General features: G+C 35.7%; 1 protein-coding gene across 2 annotated transcripts in view; it reads left to right on the forward strand.

Moving 5' to 3' along the window:
* Window positions 1-378: 378 nt before the first annotated feature.
* Window positions 379-25,970, forward strand: part of LOC106071499 (putative ammonium transporter 1) — a 153,830-nt gene continuing 128,238 nt past the window's right edge. The window contains exons 1-2 of one of the 2 annotated variants that reach the window (XM_056043297.1): window positions 379-529; window positions 23,461-23,594. In XM_056043297.1, coding sequence (XP_055899272.1) covers window positions 23,486-23,594 — 109 coding nt within the window. In that variant the 5' untranslated portion in view covers window positions 379-529; window positions 23,461-23,485. The remainder of the gene's footprint in view (window positions 530-23,460; window positions 23,595-25,970) is intronic. The other variant, XM_056043298.1, reaches the window with a different exon arrangement.

A 25,970-nucleotide genomic window follows, 5' to 3' on the forward strand; every position in this document is an offset into this window, starting at 1 on the left:
GCCGTTGCTCCAACTTTGCAAGGTGCAAATTATCATGACATGGGGTTTTCAATATCTTCTCCAGTTTTTGGATCTAAACGAGACGTGCGGACGGACGAACGGACAGACAGAACATACACAAAACTTATTGCGCACTAAAAAGACATTGCCCTTAATGAGAATTAAATACTCTTTTAAAAATAAAAAAACCCACATTCATTATGACTTCCTCTATGGTTAGTAGACTATAAATTTTCTTTTAGAATTCTTTTTTTTGTTTAATTCAAACAGATCAATAAGTACGGTATTTATATGTTAGTAAACGTCTTAGAATAAGATACAGGATGTTAAGAAAGTCACTGTGTGTTACGCCACTCTATCACTTGTTGGGAGGGTCACTCTCAGTAACCCTAGAGAATCACTTATGTTCAATTCTCATATAAATACAGGAGGCAACACTTGCGTCTTAATTATTGGATTGGGAACATTTACAGTATTGCTTCCTATACATAGTTGTATGCTCAATATTTTGGAGATAAAAATATAAAAGGTATTTATACTTTAAAAAACATAGATTTGATCGACATTTATTTTCAACCTATTATGTGACTCTTAAATATAATTTTTATTTTATTGTCTTCTAGGGTAAGGACAAATCGCTGCGTAACATGTTTTCTTTACATTTCCATTCATGACAAAAATGTTTTATTGAACCCAAATGTAAAGAAAGTAAATTAGATGAGTAAATATATCAAGTGTCCAGTACACAACATTTTTATATTTGTACCAAAACAGACCGGTGAAAACAAAAGCACGCGGTTGACTTTTCCAATGAAAAATAATCTATGTGTTCACTGGTATCATCACAACCGTATGGATAATACTGATGAAATATTTTACTTCTCCTTTAATCTAGATTAATTGGTGAGGTAAACCAATGCTACTAACTTGATTAAACACCGTCCAAACGAATTCTTTTAGGACGCTTTGCGGGAAAAACAAACATTAAGACAACACTCTAAGACTCCCTAATTCTCACAAGCTTCTAAAACTATTTGTATCTATTTATTCCTTAATATTTACTTGAAATATCAAAACAATTTTCACGCTCAGTTTCGCACTAGCAAAAGATATACTATTTTGTCGCTATTTCATTCAAAGTTTTAAGGCCAAATATTAGTTAGAAATTTAAAAAAAAACACACTCTTAGGCACTTCAACTTCAGATTGAATATGGCCAAAATTATGAAATTAGAAGTTTATTTTTTTTAATGAGTAAATGCAGTCGAAATAGACAATACTAATTGATCACAACAATACTTCTTTTTTCTTTAAAAACACGAAATAGCTGTATGAAATTGTGCTTGTATTCGCTTGTGTGGACAAAGGTGTTACAGCTTTAAAAGGAATTGTATTAGGTGTGCGTTTACTTCTAAGTGTATAAGAGTATACTAGGGTTTTCGATTTAGGCAACGCCTTTGAAAACAAGTTCACTTCAACAAGAAGCTTGCAAGTCGGCTAAAAATAGGGACTTAATAAGTTCTTAAACCATTGATCCGTGACATGCTCTATGTTCACAAATGCTCCACTGTTGGTAGACTATGACCTATTTTATAGTAACAAAAAAAGTATCTAATAAAAAGAGACAGATATTAACAAATGATCATACGTGTACTTATTTTTGTTACACTCATTTTACTTATTAACGTTTTAATATTTAAATGTATTGATTCATTATTAGGTTAACAAAACAAAATAAAAAAAACAGCAAAATATTAAAAATACTTAAAAAAAAACAACTCCTTACTTCCTTCATACAACTTAGAGAACGATTATTTTGCTCTTAATAACGAATAAATGTTGGATTTTTTTTTTAATGGAACATTTTTGTACACGACTTCATTCCTTAACTCCGCAAGACAGAATCCTGGGGTTAGGCGAATACATCAATCTACTAGACTTTATACTATTCTAATTATAACCCTTTAGATCTAGACTTAGAAAATGTTACTGAACATAAATGTATTAAACTCTTGAATGAATAGCACCTACATGCGTAATATACAAAATTTCTAGTTCACTAGCCAAATTTAAATTCTTTTCTCTACATAATTTGAACAATTATAACCTTCAATCTAGAGTTTTCCTAGTGTGGCCAACGAGCTCATAATTTTTTAACCAACGAAATACATCAACTATCCGATTCCTAGGAAAATTGTTCGTGCCGCTTTTGAGACTCGTGTCTACCCGGGCTATTCATGTTTTTGCAAGCTGAGTAGAAGATATTGGAAACAGTGAACAACATCAAAAATACTTTTTTTTTTAAAGTGTCACAAACTGCCTATAAATGGGAGTTGCCCAGGTTGATTGAGATGGTCGTTGTCTAGCGGGTTAGATCACTGGGACGTGACTGCAAACCAAAGTTTAATCTTTTGACGACAACCTTTCCAATGGAGCAATATTATCCTCTCCAAAGAGACTCGACACATAAATAAGTTCTAGTTCAATACAATTATTGTAAAAAGTTATACATATAACTTTAATTAAATAGCTTTAGTGAACTAGAACTGATTTACACAAGTAGTAATATGTAGATCATCAAATACAACTTTCAACATGGACTATCTACCATAGGATAATACTTTACTACTAAACAAGTCTCGACTAACTCAAACTCTAGTCTCCAGTTACCAACTCTCTTTCAAAGTCCAGTACACAACTAACCGAATCTAGTCTTCTACTAACTAAAATGTCACACATCTCATCTACCGTTACGTGGATCTGTTGACGACAATCTAATCTAATCTAGCCTGGGTAGAGTGAAACTATCAATTTAGCCCTACCATTACAATAACAAACACAATTTGTAATAGTTTTGTTTTTAAAAAAGATTTTTTTTCTCTTAATAACCAATAATTATGACATTAAAAATGGAACACTTCCCGTTTTTTTTCCCAAACCCTAATCCTAACGCCCAGTAAACCCCAACCCTATATATAAACACACCCATACAGTATATATATTTCATAGAAAAACAAAAAGTAGTCTATTTGACAATTAGAGCAGTGTTTCAATGTAAGCTCCCCCAGCGTTCAGAGCGGAGCCCCGACGCAAAGCAATTTCTTACATTAATTGCAGAAACGCATTCTCCTACTTCTGAAATCTAAAGTTCATTATTTATCCTATTTAAAAAAGTCAGGTCAAATTTAGAAAAATAAAGTAACTTGGGGGCAAGGACCGATACTGCAATGACAGACAATTGACGCACAAGTAGCGTATTTTTCATAATATTATCTTCATGTTAAGTGAGACCTCTTGTAATAAAAATAAAAGTAGTTTGCGAAAATGGGTTTACCCGTTATGCCGATACATTCATATCTATATTATAAAGTAGAATGTGTGGTGTATGTATGTATGTATGGATGTATGTTACTTATAGACATCAAAACCGCTTGACCAATCTTGATAATACTAGGCAGGAATGTTCCTTGGGTACCAACTTAGACCGTAGTGTATGTATTGTAGCCCTAAAACAAACTTAAGACCATCAAAAAAAAAAAAGTTGTCCGACTCTATTACAGCTATAGTATTGTGTGGATCTAGGCCATGTCTACAATGTTGACATGAGAAAAGATGGAAAGGATTTAGACCTAGATCTAATTTTTAGAAATACACTTTGCGCAGATAGTTTTTTACTTTGACACATGAAAATACAAAAGAAGATCCATTGATTTCATTATATAATAAAATTAACCTTCAATTTTGTGTTTCAAAAGCATTTTTTACATTAATTAGTTCCTTATATCTGTGATTACAGATTTCCTGACGAACATTCTTTCATTAGACAATTCCGTAATGAATCGCGTACTAAATATTAATTCGTTTAATTGTTTACTTTATAATCCCATCCCTAGATCTAAAACTCTAATTCAACTCTAAGATGATAAAACTTCTCTTCGCACAGATAGTTTTATACTTTAACACATAAACATATTAATTGAAGTCCATTCATTTCATATTTTGATCAAATAAACATTCAAATTTGGTTTTTAAAGCTACATCCATCTGCGAAAGCTGCGAAGCCGGGTTGAGATAGGCCTAGATCTATATTCATTCATGAATCGCGTACTAAAAATTATTTCGTTCAATTGTTCACTTTATAATCCCATTCATTTAACAAAGCTATCGCTCTTTTCGTTTGTAATAGATATGAATTTATCGGCTTCGGGTAATCCCATTTTTTGCAAACCTAATTTTATTTTCGTAGCGAAAGACAAAAAACTTGAAAGGATCATTAGTTAAGTTTAACATACATCTAAATCCAATCCACTACATTAGTAAAAACACAAACTTAGACCCGAAGGCCGCGGGTAAAGTCTGGCGAACATCCTTTCATTAGACATTACCAAATGATTACACATTAACAGTGATTAACACATCTCTCTACTGAGTCTATTCCTAGGCCTAGGTCTAAAACTCTTATTGAACTCTAAGATAATAAAACTTCTTTTCGCAAAGATAGTTTTATGCTTTAACACATAAACATACTAATTATTGTCCACTCATTTCATATTTTAATCAAATTAACATTCAAATTTGTTTTTCTAAAGCATTTTTAATACATTCGTCAGGATGTCTAAATTCGCAGATATAAGGAACAAATTTCTGTAAAAATGCTTTTGAAACACAAAAAAGCACCGCATACATACATACATACATACATACATACATACATACATACATACGCTTTACTTTATATTATAGATTAATACATTTACCAGAGTTTATTTCAGAAGATCGAAATAGCCTAAATAAATAATAATTCTATATTAACTATCTGTATTCCATTGACGCCTTTTGATAACTGTATTTTTTTTTTCACAACTATGAATAGCAGAGTTTATGTCCCTTTTTACCAATGTGTTTTCATTTCAATCAATTTACAGAGGTCATATAAATATGGTTAATAGGATGTAGTTGAATTAGTATTGTTATCAACTTGGGGGTAAAACAGAGAGGGGTAGTGGTGTGTGTGTAGTCAGCCGACGCAAATCGCCCCAGGCCAGCGCTGGACGAGTGGTCAACCGTGACGAGCTACGACGGTCAGCCGAGTCGAGTGTCAACAGGACAGTTCGGGAAGGATCGCCGTCGTGAACAGAGCTCAGGAGCGTCACGAGAGTTGTAGTCATCTGACCACCTAGAAACATCGAGCGGCGTTCTGTCCGGTTCGAGAAGGCCAGTAGAGACCCTATATAAGAGCGGCGGTGACGCAGTCAAGACGGTTCAGAGCCCGGTTCACTACAGTCCGGTCGACTACAGTACTGTCAAGTACAGTTAAGACGACTGGCGTCTTGATCTTGGTCTGCGATCGAGTCCGACACAACGAGCCTAGTGTATGAAGTCAGTCCTGAACAGTTAAACCCAGTGCAAGCCCGGAACGAGACGGAGAGGCCAGTGCAAGAGTTGATACGGCGGAACGGTGTTATCGGAGAGATATTTGTACAGTGTACGTGTTGCCAATTGTACATTATTGGCTGTTATTTAATCAACTATTAAAGTGTTACGTTACTTTGGAGCCCTGAGTTGTCAAGTACTTTAAGTTGGTGGTGTAAGGTGCAGTTTGCAGAGAGCCTGGATAGTGAGATTCGTAACAACTGGTGTCAGAAGTGGGATCGGATCGGAATCGGATTGGATCGGATCTACTATGGCTCGTCTGAAACTGCTGTACGAACTTGAACTTAGAGAACTGAAGCAAGAACTCCGAGGACGAAGGCTGAAGGCATATGGAAACAAGGAAACTTTACAAGCACGCCTCCGAGAAGACATTTTGGAAGAAAAAGAAGATCCGGACACATATCTTTTTGAAGTCGAACCTAACTTGCTGGAACAGATCACCAGTAGCATGGCAAATATGCAGGAACAGATGACATCTATACAGGGACAGATCGCCAGTAGCAAACAGGAGCAGATGGCAGCTATGAACTCGGGGCTGGAAAACACCAATTACAAGATAGATGCCATGAACACCAAGATAGCAGCCATGAACCAACGCATACCTGCTGTGGAGGAGAGAATCATCAACTCAGCCGTTCGTTCAGATGCTAAAACCAGAGAGAGGAGCCTTGGTGGTGATCATGAGGACCCATTGAAACCTGACGAAGTCGTTGAGAGACATATGCAAGTCGAGAGATACCAGCCAGGTCCGAACCTAACAGACGTTGGTCCAGCTGCCAAGACTGGAGAGGAAAGTCCTGATGGTGGTAAAGAGAATCCAAGGCAGTCTGACGTTGACATTGATGGACATTTGAAAGATGAAAGTCATCGACAAGGTCTGAAACCAACAAGTGATTGGCCCGATACTGAGACGAGAGAGAGAGGTCCTGATGGTGGTGAAGAAAGCCGAATGGAGCCTGAAGCCGAAGACGAGGGACCTTTGCACGAGGAGTGTTGCCAACATCCTAAACACCATCCCAAACTAAACTCACCAGCCACTTGCCAGATCCACTCCTGTTAAATCTGCTAAAAAATCATTAAACAAACCTACTAAAGAAGTAATACCAAAATATCTTAAAACCTTAGTAATAAATTTTCAAAGCATTAGGAACAAAACAGCAGACTTAGAAATTTTATTAGAATGTGAGAAACCAGACATAATTGCAGGAACAGAAACTTGGCTACATCCTAAAATTTATAATGCAGAAATTTTCAATAGTAATTGTGAAATTTTTAGAAAAGATAGGGCTGATAATCATGGAGGAGTTCTCTTAGCAATAAAAAACACTTTTATAGCAGAAGAAATTACCTTACCTAACTCAAAATACAAAAAGAAAGTATTGGTTTGTCCGATGGACGGAAGGCAATTGCACGTATCGCCCTTACTACCTGGTACAACCTTTTTTCATTTTATATTAACAAACTGATTTCTCCATAAAAATAGGACCGCCCCCCCCCCAACTCAGAGGGCTTTTTCATTTTATATTTACTAATGATAAAATTTGAGATCAAAGTCTGTGTACGACATAATATACAAATGGGTTAAAAACATCAATATGTACCTTATATTATATAGATATTCAACTAATTTTGTTCACAAACTATGATTTCTCAATAGAGTGGGGAGGCAGTAGAAGCAATCGCCTCCTCAGCGAATCGACTAAGATACCAGAAGTGTAGCGATATAATATAAAAATTATATAGTAATTCAAATAATTTTGTTCACAAACAATGATTTCTAAAGAAAGGTAGGACTGCCCTCTCCCCCCCCCCCCACAAAAGGTTTCGGTGAGAAGGGCAGTCGATGTATTCGCCCTCCCCACCCCACCCAATCGGTTAACGGGGGAATGAGGTAATATTAAAATCGGTTAAAATATCAATAACAAGTTTTATTTAATTGATCCTGTTAACAAGCTGCGATGTCTACAAAAATATTTGACCTCCCCCCCACTCGAAATCGGGGGGGGGGGAAGAGATATCTGTGTGAATTTTACCGTAATCGTTTTTTTAAAACCATATATAAAAAAGAGGGGGGGGGCGACCTGATTTCAAACTCATGACTCAAGCCCCCTGAAGGCGACATTCTAACCACTCTGCCAATGAGGTGTGTATGAAAACAGAAGATTGTACAGTTATCAATTGTTAAAGCGGCGACCTATAAAGGGAGCTAATTAAGCTTATATCATTACCTCAGTCAAGTACAATTTTCTTCCCCTTGAACGAGAAACAAACACAAAAATAACAAATAGTTAATTAATTAATTGGCACAACGTCCTTACAAAAAAGGGGTGTTATGAAGTGTGTGTGTTTCCTAGATGTTGGTAAGAAGAGGTTAAGCAGTGACGATGATGAAGTTAGCATACCTAGACCAAATGTGAAACGGCAGATAGATCTTCAAACATGAAATAATAAAGACATACTTTTAGTATCGGCAAATCTCATTACTAATAGAACTAGATATATTTCAAGTAACATCTGTGAATACTAACAGTTATATTGAGTTTCTGTTCACAAAAGAAGTGTTTTCAAGTTATTTAAAGTTTATTTATCTATAGATATTGTGACGTATTTCTGATCTTCTGGCTAAATGTACTAGTAGGCACACAAAAAAAAAACACTGCAAAGAACTTGACGACTTAACTTTCAGCTTCATATAACTTTATTGACTATTAACTCTAACAATTCGTCACTGTGACATGTAGCGTAGAAGACTGTACAATATCTGTCAGTTTAAAGTTAGCTATACTTCGTTGCAATTCATCTCTTCACTTCGTTGCAATTCATCTCTTCTCAACTTGCATCGAGCCGTATTCCACTCTACTCAACTGTTCTGAGTCGTACTCAAGTCTACCGAATCAGAGCCGTACACGTCTTACATCGACTGTATCGACTGTAATGGCTCAAGTCCACTGTAGTTCGCTGTATAAACTTTAACGACAGTAGTCCACTCCATTAACTCTACCCTAGTTAACTTACATCGAGTCGTACACATCGCTCTTCTACTGCCTCGCACAGTAGACAACAGTAACGACGACTGTACCGACGACTCTAGACTCTAACGACGACTGACTTTACTCTCTGGTTTATATAGTCCCTAATCACTTCTCAAATATTGCAAAACTCTGCTAGTACCTTCTGGAACAACACGTGAGGACACGTCACATCCAGTCTTTGTTTATACACGTAGATTTCAGAGAACACTCGCTGCTGTGTCATCTCTACCTGTCACTGTTCATTCGTAACAATATAATTCTCTTCTTCGCTCAACAGTTTAAACGAGCAAGAAATAATGGAAAGATCACTCTCTTATTTCTGTGGGAAAAAAAGAAAAACCCCACGAAAAAACAAGTTTGGGGAGGGGGGGAGAACAAGTGGTATTCACACGTCCCTACAGTGGATGGCTGCGCGCTGGACTGTCAAACCCTGCCCGCTCCCATTTCCTTTCGACCGGCGGGAGGTTCGGACTAAGAAGTAAACTATCATTAACTCTAATGGAACATCCGAAACATGTAAAACATTTTAGAAGCAAACATTTTACAAACACTAAATAGCAGCGCCGGACTTAACCATTGTGACCAAGAAGTCTTGGAAAGAGAACAAGTAATCTGCTATGTATATTCACCCGTCACTAAATAGCGGGGCCGGACTTAACCATTGTGGGGCCCTGTGTGAAATGGATTTCGCGGGGCCAAGTTTGGGTACTTTACGAGCCTTGCGTGTAGCAAAGTCATACAGTATGTATCATAATAATTCTGTTTCCTCAATAGCAAGAATTACCAAATGTTTCAATCTATCTTTGACAATTGTGATTTCAAATAATTCTTCATTAGTTTGCGGCTCGAGAAGCTTCTTTCATGATATTTCACAATTACGGCTAATGCATAATGCCGTTTTTATTTATCTTATTTTTGTCTATATATTTCCGTATATTTTAAGGACTTTTTCGTATATTTTGTCATTTCGGGAGATTTCCAGGAGCTCCTGGTAAATCGACAGGAGGGCGCGGGAAATCTGTTTTTAAGTTATAAAATGGTTTAATTTAATAATTTAAACACCTTGAATTAGCGCGGGTCCTATGAAAGTGCAGGGCCCACTGCGGTCACAAAGGTTGCAAAATATGCGTATGCTACGCCGCCGGTCGACTAGTTAAAAATATAAAACGTCTACATTGGTTCATTTGTACGCTGTCTGGAGTTACAAGCCAACGACCGACCAATCAGGGGGGAGCAGTCCAATTTATTTGTAGACATCACAGCTTATTGACAGAATCAATTAAATATCAATATAATTAAAACTTGTTATTGATATTTTAACCGATCTTTATAATATGTCGTTTCTACTTTTATTTAGAAATCATAGTTTGTGAACCAAATGAGTTGTATTACTATATAATTTTTATATTATATCGCTATACTTCTGGTATCTTAGCCGATTCGGTGAGGTGGGGGACGATTGCTTCTACTGCCCTCCCCACTCTAGCCCTCTGAGGGGGGCGGTACTATTTTTATGAAGAAATCATAGTTTGTGAACAAAATTAGTTGAATATCTTTATATAAGTACATATTGTTATGACTTTGCCATGCGCACCGCCATCCAAGATAGTGCAGAAAGAAGGTGCGCACTATCAGTGACCAGACAAGTCGGATGTTGACATTAGGAGACAAACGATTTCCGCCCAAGTAGAGAGCCAATATGGAGATGCTGTACTCAAGGCAGATGCCCTTTGTGTTTGTTATGTCTCTAAGTAAATAAAAGTCTATGTCCTCGTTGAGTTGCCTCACTTAAGTTATTACAATATTGATGTTTTTTTTTTACCCATTTGTATATTATGTCGTACACATACTTTGATCTCAAATTTTATCATTAGTAAATATTAAATGAAAAAGGAAAAAATCGCCTTCCGCCCATCGGACAAACCAATACTTTTTTTCTTTTTGTATTTTAGTTAAGAAATTACAAAATTTAAAAAAATGTCTGTAATATAATTTATATATGCTATAAATTAAATTCTTATATCGAGTCGTCACACCCCATGTTCTTTAATGCCAAATGCAATCAGTAGCAGAAATTATGAAAAGGAGTGAGGATTAACGTTTTCGCTCTACCGCCCTCTCCCCTTTCCAGACGAAAACAAGACGTTTTAAAACAGAATAGTCAAATATGGCGACAGAGTTTATGTAATTGCACACGAATTTATCCTAGTTATTGTAAGAAAGACTTTTGGAAAATTTTCGAATCATACGAAATTTTTCATTATAAGAGTAACAATCGAGATGAGTTCTGAACCCTAATATTATTTTCCTAGTCACCTTTTTCAAATCTTTACTCATACTGAAATTTTCGATTGTATAAACAATTTTGAGACTATAACTCACAAATATATACTTGAATCCTAAAAATAACAAGGTTACAAAAGACAGTTTGTGTGGAAACACAAACTCAAAATCGGCCCCCGAAGTGGTCCACCCAGGCAGGCTTTAATATTTTCAGAAAGAACATCCAAATGAAATTATTTCAAAGACAAATGAGAGATAAGAATGGAGAAAGAAGGTTAACAGATCTTGTGTAGTGCCCCAACGGTCCCGCGGATCAAAGAATAGGTGAAAGTAAATGTAAATTTAGATGTGAACCTGGCCTAACTAGTTCCTTTTTAGACCTTGTGGCAGATGATGTAAAGTTCATCTGTTTTTGTGGCCTACGGTTAACGAGGGTGTCATGTAGCCAGCACAACGGCCAACCGCCTTTACTTTTCCCCAACTAATGTCAGGTACCCATTAGAGTTGAGTGGACTCAGAGGCTCCCAAAGATTTCTAAGTTGAAAATCCCAGTCTTCACCAGGATTCGAACCCAGGACCCCCGGTTCGGAAGCCAAGCGCTTTACCGCTCAGCCACCGCGACTCCCCTGGCCTAACTGATGTCTTATAATTGATCTAATTGTTTTGAAAAAGCTCAACCTCTTATTCGAAACCTCAAAAAAAAAAAAATTTCCGCAATAATGAAAAATGTTCAGGAAAATGAAATTTACAAGATTACTATTCGTTTTAAATTAGGTCTAACTTATAATGCATGCTAATTAGCTTTTTTCTCTTTAAAAAACTTCTTGCATAACTGATTTTAAAAATTAGATTTTTCGCTTTCAGAAAAAAAAAGTAGCCGTTGCATCAGAACTTTGAATGGTCTAAAATATTGTGATGTCGGATTTTCAATATCTTTTCTAGTTTACGAGATCTAAACGGGACGGACGGGCAGACATTTCGCACAAAACTAATAGCGTCTTTTCCCCTTTCGGGGGCCGCTAAAAATTCAAAAAAATTAGAGTAGAATCTAATTGATCCACCTAATTTCTCCTCCCACTTCCGAAATTTTTTTTAGAGCTTTGAATTATACTTCTGTAACAAAACAAAGTTACAAACATGACTTACAGCGCTCCCTCATACCCCCTAGCTGTCAAGTGAAAGGCCTCAACATGGCTGTTTTTTTGTTTGTTTGTTTTTTTTTGCCAAACGTTGAGAAACACACATTCATGCTTAAGGGTTTACTGGGCATTAGAGTTAGGGTTTACTGGGCATTAGAGTTAGGGTTTACTGGGCATTAGAGTTAGGGTTTACTGGGCATTAGAGTTAGGGTTTACTGGGCATTAGAGTTAGGGTTTACTGGGCATTAGAGTTAGGGTTTGGAAAAAAATCAACCCCCCCCCCTCAACTCCAATGTTCTGGTTCTGTTAGTACCCTACATGGACCAAAAATCTATTTGACTAAGATAATAATATTGTTACGTATTTCTGAATCTTCTGGCTAAATGTATTAGTAGGCACACAGATAAAACACTGTAAAGAACTTGACGACTAAACTTTCAGTTTCATATAACTTTAATGATTATTAACTCTAACAATTCGTCACTGTAGCATGTAACGTAGAAGACTGTACAATATCTGTCAGTTTACAGTTAGCTATACTTCGTTGCAATTCATCTCTTCACTTCGTTTCAATTCATCTCTTCTCAACTTGTATCGAGCCGTATTCCACAGAACAGACCAACGACACACTTCCCAGTGTCGCTTCAGGTCTCCAAAACTGAACCAATTCGTACTCAAGTCTACCGAATCAGAGCCGCACACGTCTTACATCGACTGTAACGACTGTAACGGCTCAAGTCCACTGTAATTCGCTGTATAGACTTTAACGACAGTAGTCCACTCCAGTTAACTCTACCCTAGTTAACTTGCATCGAGTCGTACACATTTTTCTTCCACTAGAGCCGCACACGTCTTACATCGACTGTAGCGACTGTAACGGTTCAAGTCCACTGTAATTCGCTGTATAGACTTAAACGACAGTAGTCCGCTCCAGTTAACTCTACCCTAGTTAACTTGCATCGAGTCGTACACATTTCTCTTCCACTAGAGCTGCACACGTCTTACATTGACTGTATCGATTGTAACGGCTAACTCACGACTGACTTTCACATTAACTTATATATTATATTAGCTTATATAGAGTCCCTAATCGCTCCTCCAAAGTTGCACAAACACTGCTAGTATCATCTGGAATAACACGTGAGGAAACGTCACATCCTGTCTTTGTTTTGACATGTAGATTCCAGAGAACACCTGCTGCAGTGTCATCAAGCCGGGCTCACACGTACTGACTTCTATCTGTCACTGTTCATTAGTAACTGCCCCCTTCTTAGATCTGTTTGTCCCCTGAAACAACACGTGAGGACACGTCACATCCTGTCTTTGTATACGCGTAGATTCCAGAGAACACTGGCTGCTGTGTCATCTCGCTGGGGTCACACGTTGACCTCTACTTGTTCACTGTTCATTTGAACTTCAATAGACTTAGATTTAGTCCAGATGTTCTCCAAAATTATGCAGTGTAATATTTTATTTAGATAATGATTCGCTATAATCCAAACTTTAAAATATATTTTACATTTATATTTAGACTTTAATGTAACATCTTTATATCCGAAAAGGGATTAGAATTTTAGTTACAAAATCCATGCTTTACCCTGTAACGGTTGTAACCTATAGATCTGGTATCATTGAATGTTAGAAAAAAAAACAATCATGACTACGGAGCTAACAAAAGTTATTATATGTGTATATCGCCTTGAACACTTGTAAAATTTAATCCATAATAGTCCCCTTTATTGTTGTCTTTTTCATCCTACATTCAAACAAAAGTCAGATTATTCGCAGACCATTGCATAATATATAGAACAATAAAAACAACACAAGACACAGATATTTTACAAAGAGAATTAGATGAATTACAGAAATGGGAATCAAATTGGAGCACGTCTTTCCACCCAGAAAAATGTCAGTTATTAAGAGTAACAAAAAAAAAATAAAACAAATTAATTCCACTTATCGTATTAATGGTAAACCAGAAACACAGACTAAAAACGCAAAATACTTAGGTGTTATAATCGATGAAAAACTGTCATGGAATCCCTTTGTTGATGAAACTTTAAAAAAATCAAACAAAGTATTAACCTTTACCTTTACCTATCCCTTAGTCTGTTGGGGCACCAAGCAAGAATTGTCGACCGTCTTTCTCCATTTCTCCCTGTCTTTTGCCTTGTTTAAAACCTCTATCAATGGCAGGCCCGTCCATTCTTTTATGGTGTCCTCCCATCGCATTCTCTGTCTGCCTCTTATTCTTTTCCTGGTACTGTTCCCGGAAGGAAGGTCTTTGCGAGCCCTGTGGATCTTGTAATTCGGCCATATTTTTTAAGCTTGCGTTTCTTTACAATAGTTAGCAGGTCATCATGGGGTCCGATCGCTGCAGTAACCCTGTCTCTAATCTCTAACAAAGCATTAGGGTTTATTAAAAGAAATTTCTATAAATCAACAAAGAACATAAAATTAAAATGTTATTTAACCTTGGTTAGGCCAATAATGAAATATGCATTTTCTGTTTGGGACCCCTCAACTCAAGAAAACATTAAGAAACTGGAACAGACACAAAATAGAGCAGTGAGATTCACCATCATCATCATCACTTCTTGGAGTTCCTCATGGAACATAGGGCCTCGACAAAAACACGCTACTCTCCACTATTTTTTTTTATGGTTTCCCAGCTCTTCACGGTCTTCTCTGCTTCTTCAAGTACACTGCGTCGCCATGTTCTTTTTGGTCTTCCTCTGCGTCTTGTTCCCTGGGGGTTCCACTCTAAGGCCTGCCTAGCTCTGTTGCTGGTATCTTTTCTAAGGGTGTGACTCCACTTCCTCTCTAAGATCTGCACTTCTTCCTCTCTAAGATCTGCACTTCTATATTTTTCTGTCCACTCAAGTGAGATTCATAAGAAACGAATATTCACATTTGACTAGAATAACACCTTTAGTAAAATCATTAAATTTAGAAAGCCTTCAGGATGGAAGACTCAAAAGTAAAGTAGCAATTATACATAAAATACTGAACCATAATCTTCAAATACAAAAAAATCTAATAAAATACTCAGAAAGACACAAAGATAAAGGTTAATATGCATGACTAAATGCATGACGCGTAGGACGTAATAATCTTTTTTTTTGAAGTAACGTCTGTATTATATCAGATAAGTATAATCATACGGCCCACAAACCCATATTATGGAGTACGCACAAACATTTCTAAGGACCTAGTTATTCTCTTCTTATCTACCTGCATTATAATGTCCCCAAACACACGATTTTTAATGAGACGTTCCTCCACAAACAATACAGTTTTGCTCCTTGTGGAACAGCCAGTATTGCAATAATAGCTGTTTACAACTCAGTCCACTCTTTACATATTACTTTTTGTCCGTCATAGATCTCGAGAGGCACCTTATTTAGAATAACCATCTTTACAAACCATATTATACCCAGTGGCGTAGTTAGGGTGGGGGTAGCGGGAAGAATTTGAAAATCCACCCGGGCCCCACTTAAGGGGTCCCCCAAATGAATGTTTGAAATTGTTTTTTTGTACATTAAACTAATTTAAAGTAAATGCAGGGGCCACTAAAGAGGTCAAGCCCCCCGGAACACCAAATTATGGAAATTCCTAGCTACGACACTGATTATACCCCTACCTCAAATATAACAAGATTACAAAGAGAGGGTGTGTTAACATACTAACTCAGAGGCGGCCCTGGTCGGATCCCTATAGGATCCGCCTATTTGCAAGAAATATTCAAGACGTGATTTAAAAGTAATAATATTTTGAAGACTCATTAGGGGTTGTAAAAATGTTTTTTTCCATAAAATATTTCACATGTTTCGGATGTTTCATCAAAGTTAATAATAATCTACTTCCTAGTCCAAACCTCCCGCTGGACGACGGGGATGGCAGCGAGCAGCTATGAACCCGGGACCGTCGAAATAATCAGTCCAGTCCGCTAACCGCACGGCCAGCGCTGTTAACTGAGTAACAAACTAATAACCTATCATTGAAAAAGAGATATATTACAAATTTCGGCATGACAACTACCGAATATGTACAATATGTCGGAGAGCGATTTTATATAATCTTTCAGCATTAATTTGCAATTAAAAAAAAAAAAAAGAAAAGAACAGGTATCGAGCTTGTACTTCGGCAACGTCTGCTCGATGTCCCAGCAGTTACCAACAGAGCTATTGGCATTTAAATGGGATTAGAATAAGGATCTGTCGGTCTGTCTGTCCACCATGTTAATATCGAAAACAAAAAGGCTAAAAGCTAATGAAAATCGGATTAACTAGACATAATTGACCCGCGGGTCTTTATTTGCGTATTACTGTCGATATAGTTACTGAGAGTGTTTTTAAAACAATTAAACGAAATAATAATGTAATAAATAAAGCGAATGTGTAAATGTAAAAATAGTATGAATGAAGCTAACAAATCAAAATAGCTAATCTACTTCAATCCATTTTTTTCAAATTAAAACATTTGCTTGTCTACATATGTTTGATTAAAATTTGAAATGAATAGACTAAATTGTGTATGTTCATGTGTTAAAGTATAAATTAGATCTTGAGGTAGACATAGATATAGATCTAGACCAGTGATTCCCAAAGTGGTCTATATAGACCCCCAGGGGTCTACGAAGACTTCCAGGGGGTCTACGAAAGTGAAAAAATAAATTGGGGGTCTATGAGATAATACGATAATAGATTTCATTTAAAGCAGATCATTTTAATTTTTACATTCATTTAATGTAATTATTTTATACAGTAATATATGATTTTTATCTTGGTAAATCATTTAAATATATATCCTGCTAATCAAACCAAAGAATTGTCTCAATACTTATTTAAAAATTTTAATTTTGTCTACATGTAACAAATGTTTAACAAAAAGAAATGTACACTGTCCAGCGTTGATTATTTAAAACTGGGATTCATTCCTTCCTTGTCAAACAAGCGGTTGCCTAAGTGACTTTTTTAAAATAATGATACGAAACCAATTGCTAGAGGATCATCTGAGACAATGTCACCCTGACAAAATAGATAAAGATTTTAAAATTTTCTAGCACTCAAAGATAAAGTTAAGAATAGACCCACACAATCTCACTTCAACATCATATATATATATAGAAGATGTTGGTTTGTGAGCGTCTTACAGTATCTCTTTACTTATAGCGGAAAATACGGAAACATAGGTAAAACATTGATTTTACCAGCCGTTGTAGTTGTGAAAACTGTTTTACACACACCTACATCTGATATTATTAAAAGAATTTCTTTAAGCAAAAATACAGTTCAAGGGAACATCGGTGGCATGAGTTATCAAATTAAAAGCTTCTTATGTGATTCTTTGCAAAGGAAATATATACAGTTTGTGATCAGTTTGGGATCAGTGGCGTCACAGGCTATGATGGGGTGTAGCGCTGTGTGCTGTAAACTGCCTAGGGGTCGCCAGCTCCTTATTTTTCCTCAGGGTTGACCCACGACAGCTTTCCCATGTTTGGGAATAGTTGCAAGGCAGCAGATTTTTAAATTCAGTTTTCCTTCTGCTATGTGGCTAATGAGCTCTTCCTGTTTGAAGCCTACTGGCTAAGGCGCCAGTTACTCGCCTTCGCCCCTTCTCCTTTAGTGAAAACAGTTCGGCGGACACGTGAAAGATACACGAGAAACTCTTTGCGAAAACTTTTACAATGATACTTAAAACAAATTAATTAATTAATATTTATTGTTTGAATGTCTTCTTCATAGAATGTATGAAACATGACATCCATAGGAACAGATAATAAGCCTGGGTAAAAAAACATTTCCAGTGTGTTTGATGATTCCAGCAATACATATTTAATTGGTTAAATATGAATTTTATCAATAAAAATGAGTTATTATTTAATACTTTATATGTATTTTTAAATTGCATTTTCACTCTTCAAATCACTAAAATTAGAAATTAGTTTTAAAATAAATTGCAAAAAAAAAAGCAATATAAGTTAAGCAGGGGGTCTACCGAAAAGCAGAAACCATGGCAAGGGGTCTACGAGACAAAAAAGTTTGGGAACCACTGATCTAGACTAATCTAGAGTTAAAAATTGGCTTTTATAGAGTTCATTCTGTGCTGCGTGAAGGCTTTGCTCTGCGCATGCGTGACCTATTTTCATGAATGAATATAGGCATACCTCAACACGGCTACGCAGCTTTAGCGAACAGCGAACGAATGCATTAAAAATGCATTAGAAAAACTAATTTGAATGTTAATTTGATTAAAATATGAAATGAATGGACTACAATTAGTATGTTCATGTGTTATAGCATAAAACTATCTTTGCGAAAAGAAGTTTTATCATCTTAGAGTTGAATAAGAGTTTTAGACCTAGGAATAGACCCAGTAGAGAGATGTGTTAATGTGTAACCATTTGGTAATGTGTAATGAAAGAATGTGCATCGGGATATCTAATTTCGCAGATATTAATTACGAATTAATGTAGAAATGCTTTTGAAACAAATTTGAAGGTTAATTTTATCTAATAATGAAATCAATAGACTATATTTTGTATTTTCATGTGTATTTTCATGTGTCAAAGTAAAATCTATGTGTGCAAAGTGTAATTCTTAAAAGTAGATCTAGGTCTAAATTCTTTCGATCTTTTCTCATGTCAACATTGTAAACAAAGCCTAGATCCATAAAATACTATAGCTTTAATAGAGTCGGTCAACTTTTTTTTTTTGGGTTCTAAGTTTGTTTTAGGGCTACACTATATACACTATGGTCTAAGTTAGTACCCAAGAAACATTTGTGCGAAGTTTTATCAAGATTGGTAAAGCGCTTTTGATTTCTATTCGTAACATAGATACATACATACATACGCCTCACATTATATATATATATATATATATATATATATATATATATATATATATATATATATATATATATATATATATATATGTAGAGAGAGAGAGAGAGAGACCTTCATTTTTGTTTAAACCAATGTGTGATTTCCCGAGTTTACCAATAGATTGTGCATTTAGTTGTAACACATGACTAGACCGGTTTGCCACACTATTTTTGAATGTGTAACTTTTATTTATTTTGTGTTGAGAAGGCCGTTGAGTTGACGGCCAGTTTAATTTCTTGTGTGTAAATAAACTATATATATATATACCTAGAGGTTATACTTAATAACCTAGGAAATACAAGTAGGGGCCAATATGCCACTGGACGAACTTGCCAGCACACCTTTAACACTGATCTGTTGATCTAAAATACCTAAATCAAGCTATAAGTCTTAGAGGAACTCATTATTAATAATAAAGTCACATGGTACTGTTATTGACAATACATCTCATAGACTACCTTTAGCTATACCCGCTACTAGGTAATGTTGATATGTAACTAATCACATTTGTTCATGAGTACTCTTTATAAAAATGTTTTGTATGTAACACCCAGAAAAAGGATTTTGTCATGTTTCATCAAGAAAATTAAATGTAAATTAAGTGTAAAAAGTGATTTTCAATAATCGTTTCTAGTAAATTACTTTCTTATTTTAAAATCCTGAATAACCTATTGTCAATATTTTTGAAAAAAAAAAAGTCATTTGACACAAATTTATTTTAGCTTGAAAATACGGAAAAATTTGATATCGATAATTAATTAATTAATTCTATGAGTGTAGTCAAATGGGTTTTGAGTTTAAACTCCCCTCCAGTGGAGTTTGAAGCTAATAAAATAACTCTTCAATATAAAAAAAGCAAATTACGCACTCAAAATTCTATGAGAGTTGCCAAAAGGGGTTTTGACCCCTTTCAGCGGGGTTTGATGCTAAAAAAATACCTCTTTTAATATAAAAAAGCAAATTACACACTAAAATTATTTGAGCGTAGCCAAGCCAATTGGGGGTTTAGAGTTTAAACCTCTCTCCTACAGATGGCTTTTCTTAAAAGTTTAAAACCCTTCAGATGGTTTTGAGTTTAAAATCCCACTACAGAGCGTTTTGAGGTGAAAAACCTCTCTCTTCAATATTATTCTAAAGCAAACTAAAGTCACCAATTTCTATGACCGAAGCTAAATGGGGTTTTGATTTAAAAAAACAACAACTCCATAGATTTTTTTAGTTTAAAACCCAAAACAGATGATTTTGACGATAAAACTTCCCTTTTCGATATAACATCTAAAGCAAACTACAGTCACCTAATTCAAAGAGCGTTTTCAAGAGAGGTTACACATTTCTACCAGTGGCATTGAATAGTCATCTGCCGAAAATGAAAAACACTAAATGTGGCTCAACAAAGATGGCTAACATAGATTTTAGGAGTCAGTTATAGAGATCGGGAAATCCTATGCCGAATTGGGAGTCGACACCTTAGCGCATGAGGTTTGCGGGACATGTTTCCGACAAAATGAATTACGCATACTAAGGGGTGCATTGACATTCTAGTACAACTTGACGCCAGCAAGGCAGTAAGAATAGCATTTTAGGTTTTTGAAATAAAACTTCTTAATAGCAGGAAAATTTAATAGATACCTCAGAATATTCATTTTGTTGGCTTTCAATACCAGAAATAGTGCTTGGCGGCGGGGCTTTGCCCCACGCTGGGGGGAGCTCCAAGCACTCCCTCAGACCCCCTTGCTGGCAATGGCGGGGAGTCTACAATTTTTCCACTAACTCCAGGAAGAAACTTTCTAGGGCATAATAAACGTCTTTCGGAAGAATGAAGGGTCAGAATGTAATAAAGATCATGTACACACACACTCATTCATACTATTTTTTTTTTTTCGCAAGGGGGGGGGGCGGATAGGACCGGGGTCGGCAACCTGCGCCTCGCGAACCACATGCGGCTCTTTGGTTGTGAAGCTGCGGCTCTTTAGTTCCATACGCAAATATTATTTTTTCAAATAGTTCTGAATATTTTAACGAGAATTAGCCACCGATTCTATCTCTCAGCAATTTGTACTCGTTTTTCACCCCACCCCTCCCCCATTACACGCTTCGTCACTGTTGTCAGTCGTTGGAAGCTCTAGGCCGTCGTCGCATGTTTCTATGTAGGTCGCTTTCGACGCAAGACGAATTAGCATCTTCACCACGTGCTTTGGCTGTTACGAATAGTTGTTTCAAGTCAATGAGTTAGAAGCGATTATCTTCTCCAGGTTAGAAGCAATCTACAAGTAATGCTAATCTGGCACACTTTGCAGTACCACTAGAAATTTGCGGGAAAAGGCAAACCATTTATAGATGGTGAGTATCTGAAAGACTGCTTCATACATGCATCTGAAGAACTGATTCATGATTTCAAAGACAAACCAGAAATAAAAAAAAAATCAAAGATTTGCCATTATTCGCTTAAACAGAACAAGATAAAATAGCTCAATTGTCTTCAAATGTAACATATTTGTAGGCGAAGATATCCAACGTTCTTCTGTCTTATCGCTTGATATAGATGAGTCTTGCGACATAAAGACACGGCACAAGATTCCCATTTTGTCAGGTATATGTCTTCCCAAAGGTCCAAAAGAAGAAACTCTAGGATTGCTACCACTGTCGTAACAAACAAGAAGAGAAGATATAGCGCATGCCGTGCAAAAATACCATGAAGACATTAAGATCGCTTTTATTAAAATCGTTACAATAACACCTGATGGAGCCAGATGTATGACAGGAAAAAATAAAAGGGCAACAACGACAAAATAAACCTCGAAATTCTTACGTTTCACTGCAAAATACACCAAGTGCCCAAACATTTCCGGCCGAAATAGTTGAGGTCATAAATTTGGTAATTAAGATTGTTAACAGCATGTTGTCAAAAGCACTCTACAGTCGTCAGTTTAAAGACTTCTTAAAGGAAATGGAGACTCAGTATTCCGACCTCCTTCTTGCCAACAAAGTTCGATGACTTTCCAAAGGTTGAAAGGTTTTGTTTTGTACTTGAATGAAATAAATACATTCCTAAATGATAAAGGCATTAATTACCCTGAATTAGAGACGACAATGGTTGCAATCATTTTTCTTTATGTTGGATATAACATCGAAATTAAATGAGCTGAATCTAAAGCTGCAAGGAAAGTAAAACCCAGCCGAATTGTTTTCTTTTGAAGAAAACTTTTTTTTTTTTGCAGAAGATATTCAGAGCGGCAAATAACTTCATTTTCAATGTCTAAAGCAGTATAGCGATAAAATCAGAGCAACTTTTGACACGAATTACTTAACACAGTTATAAAAAAATCTAAGATGAATTTCTTGATAAATTTAAGCAGTTCAAAACCAACAAAACTATTCTAGCATTCCTGGTACACCATTTCAACACAAATAGTAACGAAATCCACATTGATCCATTTGAAAATGATACTTGATCTCTAGAAATGCAATTGCTCGATTTAAAAAGTAAGGTTTTGTTGGGTAGAAAATTTACAGAGTTGAAATCAAGTTGGAAGTGTTGGAGGTCCAGAAATGTGTGTACGTAACGCAACAAAAGTGAAAATATTTCAAAGAAATGCCGCGAGTTGATGAATTGAATAGTCTTCCAGATTGCTACATCTTTGGATCGACATATTCGTGCAAAAAAACGTTCTCTTCTATAAATATAATAAAAAGTAAAGTAAGACGCCAACTTACAAATGAAAATTGAGAGTCGTGTTTGAAACTAAAAACAAGTTATGAGTCAAATGTATCCAAACGTTCTAAAACTATGCAAAGGCATCGATCCCACTGAATTTCTTTGCTCAATTGTTTGTTAGTGAAGTACAAGTTATTAGTGTAAGTAAATGTTTAATAGCTTTGGTTGTTACCGAATTAAAGATAATTATCTAATAACGCCATATATATTATCTAATTTATAGTGAAAAACACTATATATATATATATATATAGGAATAACACGTTTAAAAAGAGTGTGTGAGTACTATTTATTGTTGGCAAGAAAAAATGTTGTGGCTCTTTAAAAACTTTAAAATTTTGTAAATTCTAATTTTTGGCTCTTCCGACTCAAAAGGTTGCCGACCCCTGGGATAGGGGGGAGAAAAAAAATTCCGCACCCCAAACCCCCCCCCCCCCGAAAAAAAGTCCTGGTTACGCCCATGCCATACTGATCTAAGAATAATCCCTCACATTAATTCTGGCAATTATCTACACCTAGAGGACAATTACATTACATTTATGTGAAGAAATTAGCAAAACAAATTGGAATGAAAGAAAGTTGCGCATCAAAAAAAGAGTCCAAAACTACGTAAACGGAATGTATTGTGTACTTTATACAACAGAATGTCGGCTGTCAATAGTTGGTAGAAATGCCAATTTTAAAAAATCATTTTGGTAGATTTAACTGCTGTGGTTTCAATCTTGAAAACGGCTTAGTTGTCCTACACTTCTGTTAAAAAGAATAGGCTAATTTTTTTCGGATTTTATCATCCATGGCAAGTGGGAGAATTAGAGATCATTATTATGAATGAGTGGTGATCACCAAGAATTTCATATTGTAGATGTAATCATTCATCGCTAGAATGTATTCATATTATAATTATATCTATTATATCTTTGTCTAAATCTATTGCATTATATATTAAACTGATTTAATCTTTCAACAACAGGGTCTATCAAAGCTAAGGAGCTAGCATGGAGACCACTTCCACCTGCAACATTACACTGTATGAGAATGACGGTCTGACACCACGACATTATACAGATCAGTTGTACTTGTTGTTGTTTGGCATCATGATAGTTTGTATGTATAGCTAACATCATTTGGGTAAACGACGTTTTGGCGCAGCCGTTCTCGCACGAGCCGTTTTGACGTTAGAAGTTCAGACTATTATCTATTTAAGAAACACAACCTTTTTATCATAAACTCTTTTTTTACTCTACTGTATTATTGTATATGAAGTATACATACATTCACCCTCCCCCCCCCCCCATTTGAAAAAAAAACAAACTTTAAAAAGGTTTTTATTCTTTCTTAAATAAATACCGTGAAGTAAAATAGATCAGATTCCTACCAGGGGCGGACTGGGTATCAAAATCGGCCCGTGCATTACCATATAAACCGGCACACAAATGGCATGTCATATATTTTCGGTGGGGGGGGGGGATTTTTACCCCACTCCTCAATTTATATATATATACTAGACATATGTTACCCACGACCCGCGGGTCTTTATTTGCGCATTACTTTCGATATAGTCACTGAGAGTGTTTTGTAAGCAATTAAACGAAATAATAATGTAATAAGTAAAGCGAATGTGTCAATGTAAAAATAGCTAATAGGCTTAAATCCATTTTTTTTTTAATTAAAACATTTGCGTTTGAATAATCTAGTGGATAGGATTTAGATGTATGTTAAACGTAGCTAATGATCCTTTCACGTTATTTCTCTTTCGCTAAGAAAATAAAATTAGGTTTGCGAAAATGGTTTACCCGAAGTCTATACATTCTTATCTATTAAAAACGAAAAGAGCGATAGCTTTGTTCAATAAATGGGATTATAAAGTGAACAATTAAACGAAATAATTTTTAGTACGCGATTCATGAATGAATATAGATCTAGGCCTATCTCAACTCGGCTTCGCAGCTTTCGTAAACGAATGTAGCTTTAGAAAACCAAATTTGAATGTTTATTTGATCAAAATATGAAATGAATGGACTTTAATTAATATATTTATGTGTTAAAGTATAAAACTATCTGTGCGAAGAGAAGTTTTATCATCTTAGAGTTGGATTAGAGTTTTAGATCTAGGGATGGGATTATAAAGTAAACAATAAAACGAAATAATTTTTAGTACGCGATTCATGAATGAATATAGATCTAGGCCTTTAACTCGGCTTCGCAGCTTTCGCAAACGAATGTAGCTTTAGAAAACCAAATTTGAATGTTTATTTGATCAAAATATGAAATGAATGGACTTTAATTAATATGTTTATGTGTTAAAGTATAAAACTATCTGTGCGAAGAGAAGTTTTATCATCTTAGAGTTGAATTAGAGTTTTAGATCTAGGGATGGGATTATAAAGTAAACAATTAAACGAATTAATTTTTAGTACGCGATTCATTACGGTATTGTCTAATGAAAGAATGTTCGTCAGGAAATCTGTAATCACAGATATAAGGAACTAATTAATGTAAAAAATGCTTTTGAAACACAAAATTGAAGATTAATTTTATTATATAATGAAATCAATGGATCTTCTTTTGTATTTTCATGTGTCAAAGTAAAAAACTATCTGCGCAAAGTGTATTTCTTAAAATTAGATCTAGGTCTAAATCCTTTCTATCTTTTCTCACGTCAACATTGTAGACATGGCCTAGATCCATAAAATACTATAGCTGTAATAGAGTCGGACAACTTTATTTTTTTTTTGAGGGTCTTACATTTGTTTTAGGGCTACAATACATTCACTAAGGTCTAAGTTGGTACCCAAGGAACATTCCTGCCTAGTTTTATCAAGATTGGTCAAGCGGTTTTGATGTCTATAAGTAACATACATACATACATACATACATACTCCACACATTCTACTTTATAATATAGATATTAGTGTGTGTGTGTATATGTAATTAATCTTCATTACATTCTGATCTTTCATTCTTTCAAACATTTTTTGTACCCTAGAATACTCTCTTCCTATAATTAGTGGAAAGACAGTACACAGCGCCAAAGGGCAGCTAGGGAGTCCGGGGGAGCGCTGTGAGCTCCCTCCAGTGGGGTCCGGGACGAAGCCCCGGAACCAAGCATTTAAAAATGCATATTCTGAGGTATCTACAGTGCTATTAGCCTTCTACTCTTCCGCTAAAAATTTAAAAACAAAATCTGCTATTCAATGGAGTCCAGCGACTGGTAGAAAATGCTAAAATGCTTTAGTTTTTGTATTGGGGGGGGGGGGGGAAGGGAAACCACAAAAACCCTTTTGGCTACGTTCATGAAATTTGGAAACTGTAGTTTGCTTACGTGTGTGCTGCACTGGGGCAGTAAGTAAAGTTTCACATTCAGACAATGAGGTCTGAGGCAAGTGATGGTTTGAAGACCCTCCCCTCTCGGCTACGCCCATGTGTTATATTATAGGTGTAAGCCTAATTCTCTACAAAATATATAAAGTTTGATAACGC

The sequence above is a fragment of the Biomphalaria glabrata genome, chromosome 10 (assembly GCF_947242115.1).
Source record: "Biomphalaria glabrata chromosome 10, xgBioGlab47.1, whole genome shotgun sequence".
Lineage (NCBI taxonomy): Eukaryota > Metazoa > Mollusca > Gastropoda > Planorbidae > Biomphalaria > Biomphalaria glabrata.